The following is a 23,143-nucleotide window of genomic DNA, read 5'->3' on the forward strand; positions in this document are numbered from 1 at the left end:
ATCCCTTCAGAGCAGAATACTCAGGCAGACACACTAAGCAGGTCCATGTTACAGTCCCATGCATGGATGCGCCACAGGGGATGTGTTCTTGGATATAATCCACAAATCGGTGTAGACCTCAGAGCTCTTTGCCTCCTCTATGAGCAGACAGCTTCCGTCATAGCGGGGGATGTTTCTGTATGCATTTCCCCCCTTCCCACTTTTTCAGAAAGTCCTACTGAAAATCCAGCAGGACAAACCAAAAATCTTGTTGGTGACTCCCTTTTGACCAAGACAGCACTGGTTCCCCTCCTTTTGCATTTAACCAGGGGCAATCACCACAAGTTACCTCACAGAGTGGACCATCTCACACAGGACAATGCATCTCTAATCCACCCCCACCTACAATTTCTGAACCTTACCCTGTGGGTGATAGAATTCTGATCCCATATAGACAACTCTACAATGAGGACATGCTCACAGTCCTGCAGGAGGCCAGAACACCTAATGCTAGGAGATGTTGTATGTCTAAATGGAAAAGGTTATCCGTATAGTGTCTACAAAGACAGTTGCACCCTTTCCAGTCATACCTGTGTGAACTCTTGCAGACAGGGTTGGTGTACTCCTCTGGTAAAGCCTACCTTGCTGCTATTTCAGCTTGTCTGCCTCTGGTTCCTCCTTTGGCTTCTCGATTGCCTGCAAAGTTTTTCCTAAAGGGAGTGCTGTATCTTCAGGTCCCCCAGGAAACCCATCCCACCACCCTGGGACCTGAATTATGTCTTGGTGAAGCTCACGGTGGCCCCCTTTGAACCAGCTTCTAAGGCCTCTCTTAAATGCTGCACTTGGTAAACAGTATTAGTAGCCTTGATGTCAACTAAGAGTGTCAGAGTTGCAGGCTCTCATGGCCAGCCCGCCTTTCCTCATCTTCCACAAAGACAGGGTAACCCTTAGGACCACCCCTTCCTTCATGCCCAAGGTAGTCAATCAGCTATCCTTAAACCAAGTTATTCACCTAACCACCTTTTTCGCCCCTCCTCAGAGCGACAGTGAGAGAGTCTTACATTCCCTTGATGTGCATAGACTGCTTAGGTTTTACCTAGACAAGACCAAATCTGTCAGAAAATCAGACCAATTGTTTGTCTTCTTTCACGCCAGGGCCCTGAGGAAAGCAGTGACAAAGCAGACATTCTCAGCCTGGCTTTCCAGAGCAATTTCCTTCTGCTATGCATACCATGGGAAATCCTTGGGGGTCCAGAATTAAGGCACACTCTACTTAGGGCTATGTCTTCATCTGGAGCTTTCTTTAAAGGATTGAAAATTGCCATCATTTTAGAGGCTGCTACATGGACTTCTGTCCACAGCTTTACCAAGCATTACAAATGGGACCACATTTCCAAATCCAGGGCTGGATTTGCCATGACAATCCTCCATGGATTTATAGAAAGTTGTACCAAGCCACCACCCTCTGCTTCCCAGTGAGGTTTGGCACTCACCCAAGAGTTGGAATACTGCAACACGAGAATAGAAGGGCATAAAACAGTTGTGTAAAATCTTATCATAACCATAGGTGTCCTTCTCTTCCATGTTGCAGAATTCCTTTCCCTCCCTCCCTCCTTCCCTTAAACTGTTCCTTCTAGGATGGCACTGGACTTGTACAGTTTTCCTGGGGCTGGGTTCTGACTGGGTGCTCAGTTCTGAGGCTGATACGTGCAGGCATAACTTTTTATGGCCCACGTTCTCTTAGCCAGCATCACACATCCCACGTACCCAGCAGTGACTACAAGCTTTTGTATGCTGGCTGGATGTTCGGTTAGCAAGAGAGAAAAACCCATGAGTTGCAATACTGCAACATGGAAGAGGACGACATCTATGATTTTGGTAAGATTTTACACAACTATAAGTCACCATTATCTTGACAATTTTTGATTGAGGCTTCTACATAAGAAGAGATGCAAAGGGTTGTAGAGAAGTCTCTAAAATGCCTCACTAGTCTAGAATTTTTCCTTTTGTCTGTTCAAGTCAAGTCCCCACATGACCCCCCTGAATACAGAACTGAGCAAACTGCTCCTAACCAGAAAAGAATCCATTCATCTGAGGAAGATACTCATCCTAGAGATCACCACAGCAGTAGTATTCCTTACTTCAGAGATTTACTAGAAGACCAGATGTCTGAGTTACAAATGAATGACCTATGGAGCTTTTTAGACTGAGGACCAGGACAGTATTCCCAACCTGGGCACATTTGTTTTAACTTTTTGGCCAAAAGAGAGAAATGAAAAAAACACAAACTGCTCCCCTTACAGATGTGTTGAGACGGTCTCTTTGGTAACCGAATAAATCCAGCTGTGCTTTGGAAATGTCTGCAAGTTCTAGTAGTAAGATAGGAAGGGTAGGTATTTGCAGAAGTTTATAATTAATATCAGTAAAGACGTACTGCAGCAGTGATCCTGTTGTACGAACATCATCTGATATGCTGAGTGTATTCACAGAACTGTTAATTTCTGAATCAAAAAATAAGGTAGCGTGATCAAAAGATTGCACCAGTAGGCTCGTGCAAGAGCTACAGTATTGCATGTGTTGTCCAGACTGTGATACTGAAGTGAAAATTGAGTTATAGTGTAAAGCTGTCACTTACCAGTTTTGTATCTGACTCAACTTATGGTTATTAGCTGTGGATTGAGACCAATAGGATGAGATTGCTGCTGACTTATCAGAAAATAAGGTTACTTCAACAAGTAGCTGGTCTCATTTTTTATGATAATGTAATTCCACAATCCAGGAGGATTTTGGAGTGCAGCCAGTGACTTGTGTTGAGAGGAGTCCATCGATGTAGTTCTTGTACCGTCTCATGTGAGGAGTTCTGGGCACATCCCTCAAGAGGTGTACCCCACATGGTCCACCGGATACAGGCCAGATCAGATCCAGGACCATTAAGAATTGTCTTTTTTCATCTCATTTGGGAATGCATGGATGTCCCACAGATTAAGATGGAAACATTTGCTGTGGAAGGAGAGGTAGGACCTACCCTGCTCAGCTTCCTGCCACTGTGACCCTCACAGGATTTGGAAGTTTGCTTTGCCAGTATTGTATTGCTCACTGCAAGGATTTAATATGCAACTGTAGATAGCAGAGGTTGTGCCATAAAAAGGCTAAGACTGTACAAAACATATAATGGACTGGGGATGCACACATTTCATTATTTTTCTGAAGTACATTCACTGATGTGAGTGTGTGTTGTAAGCTTTTTTCTTCAGTGCAGTCATGTAGAAACTCAGTTTAGTCTTTATAATGTATGCTGTTGGTGCAGTGTCATGGTTATAGGTGCTCAGAAGTCCTGATATGAACACAGTTAATGTGCTGCTGCTAGTGCTTTTGGAATTTGGTAATTGTAGATGTGCAAGTGGAGGGAAGTTGGTGCTGCTCTGGCCTGTAGAAGCATCCGTTAATGGCTGTGTATACACTACAGACTATTCTAGTGGTCTGATGTGGTGTAGATATTTGTATGGTAAGGGACACTGTACGGCAAGTATGTGATGTGTTCTGCTGGAGGTGGAGAGTACAAATCTGTGTATGCCCTTTATGGAGAGGAGCTAGTTTTTTATTGTCATCAATATCTTATTTGGTTTTCAGTACCTCTCAAAAGATCTATGAAGGTTAGTACTAAATCCTTTTGTAGTTTAATGTAACAGTGTCCGTTTTTCTTTTGGCATCTGTTTTGAGGGAGAGTTTTCTAGGTGGAGGGGGTGTCTGATGCTTCTAAGCATCTCTGTTGGGAGATGGTATTGGGAAGGTTATTGTTGCATCATTTTGTAGTTTTTGTGTGCTTTGGGGGATGCTAGGTGCATATAAGCATGTCTTTTGCAGGAGGTAGTGTAGCACCGTGAGTTGACGAGGGTCTGTATAAGTGCGTATGAGTGCCCTTACTTGTGGACTCGAATGCCTCAGCATTCTGCTCTGCCACTTTGTGATGTGCAAATGTCACCTTGAGTGCACTAGTTACTTAGCATCTTTGTGGTATCATTGCTTGCGACCTTTGATTTCCCCAACCCATGTCATTCTATGTTGCTTAATGTGTACTAGGAAGGTGCTTCCTCGGGGGAAGGTAGCCAAGTCGGTAATAGACCATCTTTAGCATTTTTCTTTTCATTCTGTTATGTCAATCCATTTCCCACTACAGAGCTGCTCTGGGAATAATTAGATAGCAGGTGCACTTTAGAAAATCCTTCATTTCTTTGTAGGGAGGAATATTTATGTTTGAATAAATAGAGTAGTACTGAGGATGTCATGCCAGAAGAATTTACTAATACCCTTTGTTACTCTGCAGGGCCTATGGAAATGACTATGGGTGTCAGAGGAAATCCTTATGGACAGCAGGGACCTTCTGGCCAACCCCCACCATGGCCTGACAGTGTGTTGGCAGTAGATCAGGTGCCTCAAGGAAATATAACCAGGTATGATTTGTACTTTGAGAAGTAAAAGCTCAGGTCTGCTTTCAAAAAACTTTTATTTTTTATCCCTTTTGTGTAGTTGTACATTTTTGTGTTCAAGCTTTGTTTATTAATCATGTTATACAGTCAGTAGGTAAGGTATATACAAAACGTCATGGTAGAATCTCGATTATACAACCTGTTTTAAACATATTGCTATCCTTACCTGGTTTAATGTGTTCATACATTAACTGAATCAAGATCATGTTGCACCTGTGTATAGTCCTGGTTATAATGGCGCACATGTATATTTACAGTACTTTCTTTGTCGAGCCTGTCCTGCAAAAACCTGTACTTAATGTCCATCTTAACCAGGATCTTGAACATCATTTTTTTCAAATGTACTCTAGTCCTTTCTTTTTATATATATATATATATATATATATATATATATATATAAAAACATTGGCTGTAATTTTACAAGCTGGATGCATCCTGAGAATAAGGTGTTCTTCGTGTTTCACTGTTGCAGTCTTTACTGTTGGGATTTCCTACTGAGAAAGCCCTTGGCTGGTCCTACTACCAGAGAAAACTCTCTTCACCTTCCAAGCTGGCGGACGACTCCACCAACTTCAGTACGCTTTGGTATAAAGTGATCCAGCCTGTGTCATCACTTCAGTCTTTTCTTGCCGCCAGAGCCCCAAGCAGTGTGCAAATGCATCGGTCTGTCTGCACCAGAGAAAAGTTGTCATTGGAAAGAGAAGTGCCCCTTTGGGGAACTCCTTTCTTTTGTTTTTAACTCATGTCAGGTAAAGTAATAATTTGTCTCCTCTGTGGTAAACATATCCCACTGAAAGACTTCCATATGCTTTGTGTTACCTGTTTAGGTCTAGACCACGACGTCCATAATTGCAGTTTCTGTGCTAGGTTTTACGTTAGAACTGTTGGGTGTAGGGGTGAATTCTTAGTGTCTTTTCTGAGAAAATAGTCTGTACAACCATGTCTGATGGAGTCCATCGCATCTTCCAAACTGGAATTTCCTAAGTGCAAAAAAGAAGAGACAGAAGTTGAGATGTCCTATTCCAGTTTTGCAGTATTCTACATGTGGTGTTTACCCTTCTTCCTTCCAGTTCGTCCCACCAGAATTCAAAAGATTTTCAGTCCGTCTAGGTGTGACAGACATCTAACGTGGCAGCAGAAGCGTGGGCCATAAATGTGATGTCTGCACGCACCAGCCCTCAGAACCTTTCAGCCACCAGTCGTATTTCAGGTGTTCCTGCTTCTCGCGGAAGTCGGATCAAGAAAAATTCAGTTAAGTACCCTGTTGGGGATCCTTTCAGTCCTACTGTTTTTTTCATATAGTCAATTCATGTCATCCAGCAAGGGCAAGTATTAATGTGCCGGCAGATTCCCTACAAAGACAACCATGATCAGTGTCTCTCTTGTTTAGGTAGGGAACACAACCATGAGAACTGCACTATTTGTCAGTCTTTCGCCTCCAAGACCTTATGTTGCCGTCTTCAGCCCTTGCATCTCTACATAGAAAACCAACAACTAAAACAAATGGCATTAGGGATGGAGGCTGTGTCAGACGCCCCATCGGAACTGCCAAAAAAGAGGGCCAAGACCCTGCGGCCTACTTTTTAAGCTGCGCCTCTACCGACCGTTCCTCAGTCTGTGGCCAACATCAGCTTGACCGAGGATTCGACTTCCGCCGGTGTGGATAAAGCAGGTACCTTGGAAGCCGCACAATCTCAAGTGGACGGCATGTCCGTAGAGGTTTTACTGTCATCTGCCTTAGACTCTGGGGGGAAACCAGTGCTTTCTGTGGGTATTTCAGATTCTGCAGCCACCATCCCTACGCCTGACCTGAAGCCCTCACCCAGCCAGACACCAGCTAGGCCTCTTAAGAAAAAACAAAAAAACAAACATTTACCTCCTGCCTCTGAAAGCATGCCCAATTGGCAGGCCTTTAGCCAGAGTTTATTTAATGCCTTCATGGCCCTTAGGCCTACTACTACAGAGACCCCTACCACTGCTCCTCCTCTCCTAAGTCCTAGACCTCTAATTCCTAAAAGGAGTGTAGAACATTTGGAGGAGGAGGAGGAACTGTTTGATTCATCAGAGAACTCACTCTCCTACTCCTTTCAGATCTCTTCCCCCCTGTGGTATGGATCTCCAGAGGAAGGCCCTATTGAGCCTAACTCCCCAGTGGAAGATCTAACCTTTGAGGAGACTATCAACATGATGAAAGACCACTTTAAGTTGGAAGCCTCAGATATGATGGAAGTACAAAAGAGGTTTTATGACCTTATACAGATGGACTCCCCCATTTCTACTGATAGGGCATCCAAACTGCTCCCTACCACTACCATTCTTCCAGCTGACGAGGACAGCAAGACAATGGAAAGGTTGGGCAAGAAAATATACACTTCTGCCACCTTGTCATTCATTCCATTAACTACCATACTCACATGACCAAGTATTCCTTAGCACTACTAGACAAGGCCACTAAGGAATTGGCTGACATCCCAGGTTGGGCAGGCAATGCCTCCTTGACCTCCCTGCTAGCTCTCACCTTTCAGGTGAATAGACGCTCCTTAAGATGCAGCTGACGCCTCAGCCATGTCAGCTGCATCAGCTTCTGCATTAAGAAGATATTCTTGGCTAGGTTTTCAGCCCCTCCCTGACGACTTCAGAGCCAAACTTATTCATGCTGCTTTGGCTCTCTGCCCTGTTCAGTGGAAACGTGGCTGACCTGTTTAAGTCCCTGCAACAAAAAGGCAAGGAATTGCAGGACCTTAAACACCTGCTAGTCTCGCCCATCCCCAAGTTCCACAGGAACTACCCGGCCAAGACACAATTCATCAGAAAAACCTCTAGGCCTTTGGCTCCCCCCAGTTCCAGGAGACCTCCTAAAAGACAGCCCCCCTCTGGCTAGAGGTTCTCCTTCCTCCAGCCAAAGGCCTCCCTTTCCAGGCAGAGCAGGTAGTGTCTGACTGCTTGCCAATCTCTCTTCCCACCCCCTCTTGCATACCTCCCCCTGTCTGCCTGCTTGGTCTCTCATTACCTCAGACAAATGGGCTCTGTCCATCATACAGAACCGTTACTTTATGACCTGGATCACCCCCCCCCCCCAACAAGGCTGGATATGCCTCAGCCTCCTGCCAGTCAGCTACTTGTCCTAAGATAGGTACTGCAAACCTTACTAATACAAGGCACTGTAGAAAAAGTGCCTACAGAATCAAAAAGAAAAGGATTCTACTCCAGAATTTTTCTGGTACCCAGAAAGGATGGACCATGGAGGCCTATCCTAGACCTCCTTCGTGTCAACCCCTTTCTTAAAGGTTCCTACCTTCAGGATGCTCACTCTTCCTACCCTCTTTCCCTTCCTCCTACCCCAAGACTTTATGGCAACCCTAGACATAAAGGATGCCTACCTCCACATACCAATAAAGCCTACCTTCAGGAAACATATCACATTTCTAGCAGGCTCATCACAATTTCAGTTTTGTGCCTTGCCCTTTGGGTTTTCCACTGCTCCCAGGGTAGTCACAAAATGGGCAGGACAAAGGGCATCCAAGTATTCCCCTACGTAGATGACCTTCTAATTCAGGCACCCGATCAGAAGACTCTTCTTCACACCCAGACCTTTCTGCTCCTCCTGCAGTCTCTAGGTTTCCTTATAAACTTACCAAAATCTCACCTGGAGCCTGCACAGGACATTGTCTTCCTGGGCTGCAGAATCCGGACAGACCTTATGAAGGCCTTCTTACCACCAGAGAAGGTGGTGTCCATGTCACACCACCTGCCTGAAGTATTTCAAGCTGTAAAATTGACAGCAAGGCAGTTTCTAAGACTTCTGGGTTATATGGCAGCCACTTTACCCATGTTGCCCTTAGCGAGACTGCACATGAGGATATTATAATGGTATCTTCGGTCATTGTGGACTCAACACTCCCACCCCCCTAGAGTTGAGGAATGTTCATGTTTCATTGTTGCTGTCATCACACTTGGGTTATCTGCCTGCAGGTAACCCTCAGTCGGCCCGAATACCAGAGACTTAGTATTTCTGCTTCGGATGCTGTCACTCCAGGACTGACGTCAGGTCATCAGAGGTATAAAAACAGGCAGCCAATGCCGTTACATCAGTCTTTCATGCCAAGGAGCCTGAAGCAGAAGCAGTTCGCAAGTGCTGGTCAGCCGCTACCTGAATTTTCGTTTACGAATTGAATAATAGTCTTCTAAAGCTAAGTACCCCATTGGGTATCCTTTTTTCTTGATCTAACCGATGTCAGAAAAAGTTAACAATTGTCTTGCCTGTGGATGTCAGAAAAAGTTAACAATTGTCTTGCCTGTGGAAAGCAAATACCTCACAGAGATTTTCATTCTTACTGCTTCACCTGTTTAGGCCCAGACAATGACGTTCCTCGCTGTCGGTTTTGTGCCTTGTTTAACGACCGAACCATTCGTCGTCAGGCTCTTTGTTGCTAAATTCTTTTGCTCTTCATCTCCGTATTGTAAAATGGCTTTGGTAAGCCATCTGACTACCGATTTTTCTGAAAAAAACATAAGGATAAAGACAGAGAAAGACCACATAGGTCCAAAGCTGCCGACGATGCTTCCGTTAAGCTAGTCGCCAGTCTGCCGGTACTCAGTGAGGTGCTTTCACAGCCCTTGATGCCTCCTTCAGTGGATTTGTAGGCCTCTACTGAGACCCATTCAGAGTCCGGTATGCCACGAGACTCTCTTTCAGCTATGGAACCTGCAGATGTCTCTACCATGGATGGGGCGGAGCCACTGTACAGGCACCGGCTAGTAAGGCAGTTATTCGCTTAACTGATGTTCGACTCAAACAGATTTCTTTATCTAAAACTACTAAGTTTCTTAGGCCCAGAGTACGCACTACGCCTAGAAAACAGATGACCAAAGTGCATACACCTGTTCCCATGCCACAAAAACAAATGCTTAGAATGGCTGAAGACCTTATTATGCTGATTAGGGGAGGTCAGCCTTCCCCTGTTAAGAGAAAGAGACCAGTTCCCTACAGCTTCTACAGACCACGAGTTCGATGGCTCTGAGGTTTCTGATTACGAAGATATGCCCTTATCTGCTTATCAGAATTCAGATGCAGAGGAATCCATTCCCTCTGCCTCCCCTCTAGAGGATTTTTCTTTTGGTGAAACCTTGCATACCTTAAGAGAGCATTTCCACTGGGAATGCCAAGACTATCCTCAGTCCAAAAAGTGACTCAGAGAATTTGTAGAATTGCCTCAGTACAGGCCTTTGGCAATTCCCCCTATCCTGGATGATGATGATGTTTTTATGGAATTCAGTCTTACTCCTGACACTTTACCTCCTGTCCCTGGGAAACAAGACAGGTACTACAGAGTACCTGACGCTCACAAATTTATTTTCAAGAATCCTACTGCTGACCCAGAGATAATTTCCCAGGGGCCTAAAGGTATCAAGGCAACTACAGCCAAGAATCCCACCCCTTCAGACAGGGATTCCAGAGACTTGGACAGATGAGGTAAAAAGGTATATACCTCTGCAACTCTGGCTATTAGGGCATTGAATTGTCAATTTCACATGCTGAAGTACCAGCAACATATGGAACTTATTAAACAAAAAGTAGCAACCTTTACAGACTGTGCAGAAAATAAAGATTTGCAGGAGCTTATGCACTCGGCAAGCCAGGTCAGCAAGCATACTTTGCAGTGTGGCTTTGACGCCCTAGAAGCATCTTGCCAGGCAGCAGTCACTGGCTCTGTACTGAGAAGACATGCTTGACTCAAGGAGCAGACCTTTGCCAGACCATGTCAAATCTAAGTTACTAGACGCTCCTTTAAACAAAGACAGTTTGGCACCTAAGCAGAAGAGGTTCTCAAAAAGATGGAAGAAAAAGCTAAGTCTATCCAGACTGTTAAAGAATTCTTACAAGGGCAACCCTCTAGGTTCAGTAGGCATTGCCCTTCCAAACACTGGTCCTTTCCAGCCCCCTCCAGGCCTTCTCACACCAGACCCAGAGGTAACAGACCACCCAGACTACAGTCTCAGGGTATGCAGAGATCTAAGCAATGGAGTGCCCCCACCCCTAAAACAGGGAGTGGTAAGCCACTTCCTTACAGAAAAAACTTTACTACTTTACTCCACTCCTCAGCCCTGCCCATTTGCTTGTGCCCCTAGGAGGAAAACCTGCCCTTCGTGCATGAAACTGGATGTCCATCACACAGGACCGATGGGTCCTCAACATTGTATCCCAGGGGTACAAATTTTATTTCCACTCACCGCAAACCCTAAGCGGGTTTCCAGACCTTCCTCCAACCAGTGGGCAGAGGCTCAAAGCCAAGTGCTTTCCCTGCTCAGTGTCAGAGCTATTTAGCCAGTTTGAGTAGAACAGAGGGGTCAAGGATTCTACTCCAGACCATTCCTGGTAGCCAGGAAAGAGGGCTGTTGGCGCCCAATCCTGGATCTTTCTATTCTCAACACCTTGCTGGTGGTACCAAAATTCAAAATGCTTACCCTGCAACAGCTTCTTCCTATGCTAGCCAAGGATGCCTGGTTAGTCACCCTAGACTTAAAAGAATCCTTTCTGCACATCCCCATATAGGGAGTCATGCAGGACATATCTACGTTTCAGGGCAGGATCTATGCAGGACGTATCTACGTTTCAGGGCAGGATCTATGCATCATCAGTTCTCTGCACTTTCTTTGCCTTATCTTTTGTGCCCAGAATATTCCCAAAATGCCTGTCTCCAGCCATTGCATACTGCAGGCAGAGAAATATCCAAATTTACCCATACTTGGACGACTGCCTGATTCAGGCGGACAGTCAGGAATTGCTGTTGCAGCACCTGACATTTGTGAAAAACCTTCTCACTTCCTTGGGGGTACACCATCAACAAAAAGAAATCAAAACTGGTACCCAGTCAAAAGAATTTGTTCCTGGGTGCAAGCTTGGACACAACATCCCAGATGGCATTCCTCACTTCAGAAAAGCAAGTCTGTCTGACGGCCTACTTCAAACAAATGGCCACCAGAACCCAGCTATCCGCAAGAAAATACTACAGGCCCTAGGGTTCATGGCCTCATGCATACTGCTAATTCCATATGCAAGACTGTATGTGAGGAAACTTCAATGGTAATTAAGAAGTCTTTGGTGCCAACATTCTCAGGACATGGAAAACAGTCATTCCTATCATACCCTGTCTAAGGAAAGAGTTTTTTTGGTGGGCAGAAGCATGCAATCACAACAAGGGACTGCCCTTTACTCAACCCCACGCCGCCCAGACCCTAACCACAGACTATGTCTGGGGAGCACACATAGATGGCAAATGCATTCATGGCCACTGGAGCCCAAGTCAAAATTCATCTGCACATCAAACAAAAGAGATGCTAGCTGTGCAGAACGCCCTGACCGCATTCAGATTCCTACTGCTTCCAGGACAACTGCTAATAAAAACAGACAACACCACAGTTATGTGGTACATCAACAAGCAGGGGGTGGAACCACTCATACCCACTCTGCAGGTTAGCCATGGCCCTGTGGAACATGGCCTTGGACATACAAGTCCATCTGCAAGCTCAATTCCTGCCAGGCAAACAAAACTCACTGGCAGACTACCTAAGCAGAAATCTCCGAGACACACACACAAGTGGCAATTGGATTCCAGCACCTTCAACCTTCTAATTCAGAAATGGGGGGCCCCAGAGGTGGATCTCTCTGCCTCCCGCTTCAACCACCAGCTCAGCAATTTCCACACCAGGAATCCTCACAGTAGGGCCTGGAAAGTGGATGCCCTATCTTTTCAGTGGGTCAATCTCTCAATCTGCCTTTCCCCCTCTGCCCCCTTCTCTCAAGAGTGTTGCTTAAGATAAGACAGGACAAACCAAGGACAATTCTGATTGCCCCAAACTGGCCATGCCAACACTGGTACCCAATCCTGCACAGCCTGTCACCGGTGCCACCCTGGCACCTACACCAGAACCCAGCTTTCAGCAGGAGGGGCAGATTTTGCAATTGCAAACCCTAAATCTGGCAGACTGGCTTATTCTTTGAATTCTCCCCCTGCAACCCTAAGCAAGCAGGTGCTGGGTGGCATTCTCGAGGCCAGAAGACCCAGTACAAGAAAATCCTATGCTGATAAGTGGAAAAGGTTCTGCTCTTGGATTCACTCTTTAGGAGAGGACACAACAATGCCCTGTCTGCCTCTAATCCTGAATTACTTAACAGATCTACTCCACAAAGACCTGTCCTCCTCCTCCATCAAGATGCATGCCTCAGCCATTTTGGCTCATTTCCACACTGAGCCCACCTCTCTTCTCACACCGTCTTAGCAAACAGTTCCTGAGAGGGGCAAACATTTTCAGGCCGCCAAGGAGAGCACCCACCCCTGCTTGGGACCTTAACTTTGTACTGGAAAAGCTCACGCTTCCCCCCTTTGAACCTGCAGTGTCAGCAGAGTTAAAATTCCTCTCTTGGAAAACAGCCCTGCTTCTGGCCATCACTTCAGCTAGAAGAGTGTCTGTGCTACAAGTACTCATGGCTGTGGAACACTTCATTATCTTCCATGCTGACATGCTTTCCCTCAGGACTTAACCTTCCTTTATGCCTAAAGTGGTGTCCAGTGTGGCTCTCAACCAATCCATCCATTTGCCAGCTTTCTTCCCTAATCCCCAAAATAAAGGGGGGGAAGGATCCTGTACTTCCTGGACGTGCACAGACAGCTCAGATTCTACCTTGATAGGACTAAGCCCTTCAGAAAATCTGACCATTTGCTAGTCAGCTTTGCAACAGGGGCAGATGGCAAGGCCATTTCAAAACAATTTCCAAATGGATAGCACACTGCATCCATTTCTGCAACAAGCACCATGGGAAACCCAACACTTCAGGGGGTCAGAACACATTCCACTAGGGCAGTGTCTACCTCTACAGCATTTCTCAGGGGAGTCCCTACCATGGACATCCTGGGAGCTGCTACTTGGCGTTCTGTACACACCTTTACCAAGCATTACCGCCTACCTATCTTTTCCAAATACAGGGCAGGTTTTGCAACAGCAGTCCTGCAAGGCATACTAGCCAGCCCTAACTCTTCTTGACTGCTTCCACCCTTCTTCATCTTTGGGAATCCACCCAAGTGTGATAACTGCAACAGTGAAACGCGAAGAACATAGTACAGATGTTCTTCATGTTTCACTGTTGCAGTCATTACATTTGGGTTATCTGCTTGCTCAGTCAGCCTGATTAACACAGTCTTGGGTCCTGCGTCGGTTGCTGTCCCTTCTTCCGTGACGTCAGGTCATCAACTGTATAAAACATGTAGCAGACACCAGAAGCATTTCACAAGTGCCGGTCGGCCGACTCCTGAAATTTTCGTTTTCAAGTTTCAAAACCGAAGTCTTCAACTAAAGCCAAGTACCCCATTGGGGAAACTTTTTCTTGCTCCTTACTGATATCAGTAAAAGTTAATAATTGCATTACTTGTGGAAAGCAAATGCCTCATAAAGATTTTCATTTGTACTGTGTTCCTTGCCTAGGCCCTGATCACGACGTACCTTGCTGTTGGTTTTGTGCTTTATTTAATCAGCGCACTATCCATCGTCTGTATATTTTCACCTCTAAATATTTCGGTTCTTGGTTTATTTATCCAGAAATGTTATTGGTTAGCCATCCGACTACCGGGATTCCGAAAAAATGCAAAGATAAAGACAGAGACAGGCCGCCGAGGTCCAGAACTGCCTACAACGCTTCTCCTAAGCCAGTCGGCAGTTTGCCGGTATTCAGTGAGGTGCTTTCGCTGCCCCTGATACCCGCTACTTCTGATTCGCAGGCCTCTACTGAGACCCATTCAGAGTCCGGTATGCTGCGAGATGCTTCAACTATGGAACCCGCAGATGTCTCTACCTTGGATGGGTCTGGAGCCGCTGTGCAGGCACTGGCTTTTGAGGGTGTATTCAGGCCTACGGACTTGAATATTAAACCCCCTCCTTCTTACTTGGGCCTAAATCTCGATCCATGCCTAAAAAAGACTCCTCCTAGACCACATGCTCAGGCCTCTAGGCCTAAAAACAAATAAGAATGGCTGAAGATCTAATAACTCCAATCAGGGGTTGCCAACCCCCCCCCCCCCCCCAAGAGGCCTAGGACTGAAGTTGATTATGAATCTTCTGATCAGGATTCTGTTTTTTCTGACTCTTCTGATGATCTGGATTAGCCCTTACCTACTTATGAGGATTCTGATGCAGATGACTCTATTCCCTCTGCTTCCCCTCCTGAAGATTTTTCTTTTGGGGAAACCTTACATACTCTAAGGGAGCATTTCCACTGGGTAAGCCAGGATTTTTCTGATTCAAAAAAAGAGGCTTGGGGATTTCCTTCTACCTCAGCATAGGCCTTTAGCTATTCCTCCTGTACTAGTCATTGTTGATGCTTTCTCAGAATCTAGTTTGGCCCCTGATTTCCTGCCTCCTGCTCCCAGAAAACCTGACAGATACTACAGGGTCCCTGAGTCCCACAAGTTCCTTTTCAAAAATCCTATTGCAGATCCAGAGACTATTTCACAGGGGTACAAGGGCATTAAGGCTTCTACTGCTAAAAATCCCACCCCTTCTGGTAGAGACTCCAGGGTGCTGGATAGATGGGGTACGAAGGTTTACACTTCTGCAACCTTGGCCATTAGGGCTTTAAACTGCCAGTTTCATATGTTAAACTATCAGCAATGTTATTGGACTGCTTAAACAGAAAATGTTGATTCCTGACTGTGTGGAAAATAAAGAATTACAGGATTTAATGCATTCTGCCGAACAAGTTGGAAAACATGCTTTGCAGTGTGGTTTTGATTCATTAGAGGCCTCTTACTGGGCTGCTGTTACTGGGTCTGTACTCAAAAGGCATGCTTGGCTTAAGGAACAATCTTTGCCTGATCATGTTAAAGCTAAATTGTTGGATGCTCCTTTAAATCAAGACCGCCTGTTTGGCAACAAGGCTGAGGAAGTTCTTAAAAAGATGGAAGATAAAGCTAAATCTATGCAAACTGTTAAATATTTTTTTACAAGTTCAGCTCCTAGATTTAGTAGGCACTGGCCCTCTAAGAATTGGTCCTTTCCAGCCCCTTCCAGGTCTTCTCAAGCCAAACCCAGACACAGCAAAAACCCCAGGTTTCAGTCCCAGGGGACTCGCAGAACTAAGCAGTGGGGGGCCTCTACTTTCAAGTCTGGGAATAATAAGACCCCCCCCCCCCTGTGGTAAACTGCCTCAATGACTTCCTTTTAAAATTTCCAAGCATTTATCAACTGACTGCAACTTTGGGGGGAAGATTGCTCCTCATGGAAAGAATTGGGAACGCATTATCCAGGACAAATGGGTTTTAAATAGTGTCCCAGGGATACAGATTTCACTTCCACATGTTGCCAACACCAAGTGGGTGGCCGGACCTACCCCCAAATCAGTGTGCCGAGGCCCAAAAACAAGTACTTTTCTCTCTTAAGCATGGGGGCTATTCAACTGGTACCAGAAGAGGAAAAGGGACAAGGTTTCTACTCGAGACTTTTCCTGGTACCCAGAAAAGACAATTCATGGCGTCCTATCCTGGACATGTCTACTCTAAGCATCTTTTTGGATATTCCAAAATTCAAGATGCTGACTCTTCACCAATTACTTCCTATGATAGGCAAAGATGCCTGGTTGGCAACACTAGATTAAAAAGAAGCATACTTGCACATCCCAATCGGGGAATCTTGCAGAAGATACCTATGCTTCAAAGCATGCTACACGCACTATCAGTTCTCTGCACTGCCCTTTGGCTTATCTACTGCACCCAGGGTATTCACAAAGTGCCTAGCTCCAGTTATTGCATTTTGTAGGCAAAGAAATATTCAAATATACTCATATCGGGACGATTGTCTAATTCAGGCAGAAAGCCAACACATACTTTTGAATCATTTTGCCTTTGTAAAAAGGGTTCTAACTTGTCTGGGGTACACCATAAACAAAAAGAAATCACATCTGGTACCCTGTCAACAAATTATATTCCTGGGAGCAAGCTTGAATACAACTTCCCAGATGGCTTACCTCACGCCAGAAAAGCAAATTCATTTGACAACCTACTTCAAACAAGTGGCCACAAAAACCCTGCTATCTGCAAGACAAATACTGCAAGCCTTTGGGGTTCATGATCTCCTGCATTCTTCTAATTCCATATGCAAGACTGCATACGAGGAAACTACATTGGTATCTAAAAAGCCTATGGTGTCAACCTTCTCAAGACCTAGAAACGATACCTATCATACCTTGCCTATGCCTAGAGTTCCTTTGGTGGGCAGAGGCCTGCCACCAAAATAAGGGACTACCTTTCACACCACTCCCCTGCCGCCCAAACCCCAACAACAGATGCATCAGACTATGCATGGGGGGGCTCACCTGGCAGGGAAGTGCATTCAGGGCAAATGGGAACCCAAGTCAAATGCACCTGCATATCAATCAAAAATAAATGTTAGCTGTACAGAATGCGCTGACAGCCTTCAAGGACCACATTCTTCCAGGACAGCTAATGGTAAAGACAGACAACACCACTGTTATGTGGTACATAAACAAGCAGGGGGTGCACATTCTTACCCCCTCTGTAGACTAGCCATTGCGTTGTGGAACACAGCCTTGAACTACCAAGTGCACCTACAAGCTCAATTCCTGCCAGGAAAATTAAATACACTGGCAGACAGACTAAGCAGAAACCACATGGACCCACACAAGTGGAAACTGGAACCAAGGATTTTCAACATGTTGACAAGCAAATGGGGGAGCCCAGATATAGACCTGTTTGCCTCTCCCCAGAACTATCAATTGGACAAATTTTGCACAAGGACTCCCCACAAACAAGCCTGGAAAGTGGATGCTCTGTCCTTCAGCTGGAAAAACCTATCAGTCTATGCCCCCCCCCCCCCGCCTCGTCTCTCCAAAGTATTACCAAAAATCAGGACAAACAGGACAAACCAAGGACGGTTATCTCCATGGCACCTGCTTCAGACTCCTTCCCTGCTGTCTCAGCAGTAGAACCAGATTCCACACCCTCAGCTTCCAACACTAAACCTTGCAGCCTGGCTAATTACTTAATCTCTCCTTTACCATCCCTCGGCAAACCTGTGATGAATATCATTTTAGAGACAAGGAGGCCTAGTACTAGAAAATCTTATGCTGAAAAATGGAAGATTCTGTGCCTGGAACCAATCTCAAGGCATGAGCACAGCAGCGCCCAATTTACCTCAGATTTTACAATACTTAACTGAGATGCTTTACAAGGGCCTGTCTTTTTCCTCCATTAAAATCCATGCCACAGCCATTTCAGCTCATTATAACACAGAACCTCCCCTCTTCTCTGCTTCACTGCTCAAGCAGTTCCAGAGAGGGGCCAAAAAATTGAGACCACCCAAGAGAGCTCCAACCCCAGCTTGGGATCTTAACTTTGTCTTGGGGAAACTCACTCTACCTCCTTTCAAGCCAGCTGCTACTGCAGACCTAAAATGTCTTTCTTGGAAAACAGCTTTCCTTTCAGTAATCACTTCAGCTAGAAGGGTACCTGAATTACAGGCCGTTATGGCAGTGGAGCCTTTCATCATCTTTCATGTGGACAGTGTGTCCCTCAGAACCAATCCATCCTTCATGCCCAACGTGGTATCCAGTGTGGCTCTTAATCAGTCCATTCATTTGCCAACCTTATTCCCAATCCACAGAATAAAGGGGAATGGATACTGCATTCCTTAGATGTGCACAGACAACTTGGATTCTACTTGGACAGGTCTAAACCTCAAAGAAAATCTGAACAACTGCTGGTGGCATTTGCTGCAGGGGCAGAGAGGAAGGCTGTTTCAAAGCAAACCATTTCTAAATGGATAAGCCATTGCATTCATTTCTGCTATAAGCACCATGGAAAACCTGTCCCCCAGGGGATCAGACCTCACTCCACCAGGGCTGTATCTACCTCTACAGCCTTTCTCAGAGGCGTCCCTACCAGGGACATCCTACAAGCTGCTACCTGGAGTTTTGTACATACTTTCACCTGGCATTATCATTTGCCAATTTTCTCTAAATCCAGAGTTGGCTTTGCCACTGCAGTCTTGCAGTGCCTTATAGCTGGCCCTAATGCTATCTAAATTCCTCCTCCCAACCATAGCTTTGGGAATTTACCCAAATGTAATGACTGCAACAGTGAAACACATAGAACATAGTACAGTTGTGTACACTTAACATAAGTGTAGATGTTAGAGTGTATTCACTGTTGCAGTCCTGGTTACCCTCCCTCCAGCACCCTAACTTCTTTTGGCTATACCTCTACTTACCTTTACTATGCTTAAAAGACTTTTTGGTGTATTTGCTTTTTTTGTTGGAGGTATATCTTTGTGCTTCCATGTTTAATCGCTTCCCATTAGGGGGCACCTGACATCTGGGGCAAGAAAAACTGATGTAATGGCGTCAGCTGCATGTTTTATACCCTTGACGACCTGACGTCATGGAAGAAGGGACAGCAACCGACGCAGGACCCAAGACTTTGTTAATCAGGCTGACTGAGGTCTACCTGCATGCAGATAACCTAAATGTAATGACTGCAACAGTGAAATACATTCGAACATCTACATTTATGGTGAGTGTACACAACTGTATTTTGTATACACTTACCATAAATGTAGATGTTTGAGTGTTTTCACTGTTGCAGTCCTGGTTTCCCTCCCTCCAGCCCCTTGGTTTCTCTCTCTCGTCTCTATGGCTATTACTCACCCCTTTCAGGGGAATTGTCATTGGTATTTACTTTTTACTGGTGGTCTTTTTCCCCACCATAACTTAGCTCCCTATTTGGGGGGCTCCTGATATTTGGGGCAAGAAAAACTGATGTAATGGCATCAGCTTCCTGTTTGTATACCCCTGACGACCTGCCATCAGTCCTGGAGCGACGGCATCTGATGCAGAAATACTAAGTTGCTGGTATTCGGACCGACTGAGGGCTACCTGCAGGCAGATAACCAAAGTGTGATGACTGCAACAGTGAATACACTCGAACATCTACATTAATGGTAAGTGTACACAACTATACTTTCCCCTCCTTCCCTGCTTGAAGCAGGAATTGCAATGGTGGGTGGAACAGGTGACCAAGAACTCAGGCCTCCCTCTTCAAGTACCCACACCCTCCCAGACTGTGAATACAGGTGCCTCAGATCTGGGATGGGGAGCAACCCTAGGACTAAGAAAAGTGCAAGGTTTGCGGACAGACAAACTAGAACACATAAATGTCAGAGAAGTGAGAGCAGTCCTCCATGCTCTACAAGCCTTCCTACCCTATCTAGAGAAAGGCCCTCTCAAGATGTTCACAGACAACATCACAGTCCTGTGGTGTCTCAAACAGGGAGGAACAAAATCTTGCTTACTCTGCAGACTAGCACTGCAGGTAAGGGATATGGGCACCTCACACGGAATTACCCTACAGGCAGCCTACAAATACCCTCCCTGCACAACTGCCAGGCAGTTCACCTAAGTAGGACAGTCTCAAACAACCATGAGTGGATGCTTCAAAGAGATGTTTTCCTGAATCTGGTCCCCAGGTGGGGGTATACCTCAAATACACCTGTTCACCTCCTCCATGAACAGGCAACTCCCTGGTAATTGCTCCAGGACACCCAACCCCAAGGCACTGGCAACAGATGCCTTCTCAGTGCCCTAAAAGGAAAAAATTCTGTACGCATTTCCCCCCCTTCCCCTTGATTTAGAAGGTACTGCTAAAAATTCAGCAGAACTCGCCAAAAATCTTGCTGGTGACTCCCTTCCGGCCAAGACAGCACTGGTTCCCCCTCCTCCTTCATTTGTCCAAGGACAATCACCACAAATTATCCCCTCAGTGGACCTGATCACACAGCACAAGGGAACTCAGATTCACCCACAGTGGCAATCCCTGCAACTCACCCTGTGGCTGATAGGATTCTGATACCCTTCAGACACCTGTACAGTGAGGACATGCTAAATGTCCTGCAGGAGGCTAGGAAACCCAACACAAGAAAATTCTATCTTGTGAAGTTGAAAAGGTTTTCTATTTTGTGTCACAACAGATAGTTGGACCCAATGGAAAGCGACATTCCTTTAATCCTGTGTTACCTATGTGAACTAATGCAGACAGGACTGGATTACTCCTCTCTAAAAGCACATTTGTCTGCAATTTCTGCCCGTTTACCTATGGACCCTCCCCTTGCATCCAGACTTCTGACTAAACTTTTTTTCTCAAAGGGGTACTACACGTGAGACCTTCCAGGAACCCCCCCCCCCCCCGCCCTGGGACCTTACCTATGTACTAGAGAAACTCACTTTAGCCCCTTTGAGCCAGCAGACAAGGCTTCCATAAAAATTTGCACATGGAAAACTGTTTTGTTGGTAGCTCTAACCTCAGCCAGAAGGATCTCAGAGCTGCAAGGTGTTATGGTTACAACCACCCTTCTTTTCATCCTGGCAGGGTGACTCTCAGGACCAATCTGTCATTCACACCCAAAGTAGTGAATGACCTGTCCTTGAACCAGGCCATTCACCTGCCTACCTTTTTCCCCAACCCGCAGGGGGACAGTGCGAGAGTACTTCATTCCCTAGATGTCCACAGGCAACTTAGGTTTTACCTACATAAAACCAAGCCCATTAGGAAACCAGACCACTTGTTTGTCTCCTTCCACTCCAGGGCTCAGGTGAAAGCAGTAACCAAACAGACCATATCGGCGTGGATTTCAGGACCATTTCATTCTGTTACCTTGTCCATGAGAAGACCTTGCAGGGCAATGTCAAAGTCCACTCCATCAGAGCTATGGCCTCTTCTGGAGCCTTTTCTAAAGGGCTAGATACCAACACCATACTTGAAGCAGCCACTTGGTCCTCTGTGCACACCTTCAAGTACTAAAAGCTAGACCACATCGCCAGGGCGATGTTTGCCAGGGCTATTTTACATGGATTCCTAGAAACCTCTTCTAGGCCACCATCCATTTATCAGTGAGCTTTGGTACACACCCACATGTAGAATACTGCAACATTGGAATAGAAAGACATAGAAAAGTTGTGTAAAATCTTACCATAACCGTAGATGTCCTTCTCTTCCATGTTGCAGTATTCCTTCCCTCCCTCCTTCCACTCCTATCAGGTTGCACTTGCTCTCCTGGGTGACACAGGACAGCCTTTGCCCTTATAGGACTTGTCTGGCTGGGGCTTTTTAGGTTTTGAAGGCTGGTGCCTGCAGACATTACATTTATGGCCTACGCTTCTGCTGCCACATCGGACGTCAGATGCACCTAGAGAGACTGAAAATCTTTTGAATCTTGGCCAGACGAACTGGAAGGAAAAAGGGTAAAACCCACATGTAGAATACTGCAACATGGAAGAGAAAGACATCTATGGCTATGGTAAGATTTTACACAACTTTCCTGCGTTCGTTTGACAATCATTCCCCCTCCAGCTCTCCTACAAGACTTGTGATCGGTGAGGCAGGTGAGACCCTTTCGCAGTCCCCTTCAACCTTTGGTATATTGACCCAGGCCTCTGTTGAGACCCGTTTGGAGTCTGACATGCATCAGTCCCTTCGACGTCTGCACATACCTTCAGCTCATCGGTTGGGTCCAAGACCACTCAGCAGGCCGCAGGTACTGACAAGCATTTACTAACTGCTGACACAAGTCACACAACAAGGTGTAGGCCTACGCCTGTGTACCTTCACCCCAGAGAGTGAGGTGCCAGGGCCTCGGACGCACCTAGGTCTAAGGCCAGAGCCACCCCCAAAGAAAAGCAATGTGGAAGGTCTTTCGCCTAGGACTATGGGCCCAGCAAAATTTGATCAAACTGGTTGAAGATTTAATTAACATTGTAAGAGCTAGACAGACTACAGGGGACATGGGACATTACCCCAGGAAAAAGAAGGGATGCCCTTCCTGAATTTTTAGACTCTGATGTGAGGGAATCTTGCTCTGAGGCAGGCCTCTCTTACACATCCTATGAGAAAATCTTCCTTATGCTTTCCCACCTGAAGATCTCACTTTTGGAGAGAGACTCTCTAAGCTGTGAGACAACACTTTCTGTGGGAGGCACAAGAATACCCTCAGGCCAAAAAGAGTTGGGGAGTTCTTGGACCTCCCAGAACAGAAACCTTTAGCAAGTGGTGGGGGTTGTTTTCTAGGATGCCTTTTTGAATCCTTACTCCCAACTGCCCCTAGAAAACCAGACGTGCTCTAACGGGTACAAGACGGTCACAAATATCTTTTCAAAAACCCCTCTGCTGACCCCAAAGTGGTCACCTCAGGGCCGAAGGGGGCTAGAGCCACTTCCTTCAGAAAAAGTGAGTAGGACCTTTGATAGGTTCGGAAAGAAAGCATATATTTGCACCACTCTGAGGGCCCTCTACTGTCAATTCCATATGATCAAATACCAGCAAACCATTCCTGACTAACTTAAACAAAAGATGTCAACCCTAAAGGATAAATATTTTTCCAAAGAACTTTTAGACCTGTGCCATGCCAGATTCCTGGTAGATGGACAATTCCCTGCACTGTGGGCATGATGCCATGGAGGCCTCCTGCAGGGCAGATGCCACTGGCCCAGTTATCAGAAGACATGCTTGGCTTAGGGAACAGTCTCTCCCTTATGTAAAGGCTAGCCTCTTGGATGCACCTCAGGCAGGTTTGCCTAAATTTTGTCTTCAATTTAGGGTTTTTTAAAAAAAGAATTTTTCTAG

General features: G+C 45.8%; 1 protein-coding gene across 1 annotated transcript in view; it reads left to right on the forward strand.

The window, feature by feature from the left end:
- The window catches only part of NCOA3 (nuclear receptor coactivator 3), a gene marked incomplete in the record, with an annotated part of 973,610 nt that overhangs the window by 935,688 nt on the left and 14,779 nt on the right, over nt 1-23,143 (forward strand). The window contains 1 exon segment of the mRNA XM_044089911.1: nt 4,304-4,430. Within this exon segment, the coding sequence (XP_043945846.1) occupies nt 4,304-4,430 (127 nt within the window).

The sequence above is a fragment of the Protopterus annectens genome, chromosome 12.part0 (assembly GCF_019279795.1).
Source record: "Protopterus annectens isolate FY-2018-M chromosome 12.part0, PAN1.0, whole genome shotgun sequence".
Classification (NCBI taxonomy): Eukaryota; Metazoa; Chordata; order Ceratodontiformes; family Protopteridae; genus Protopterus; species Protopterus annectens.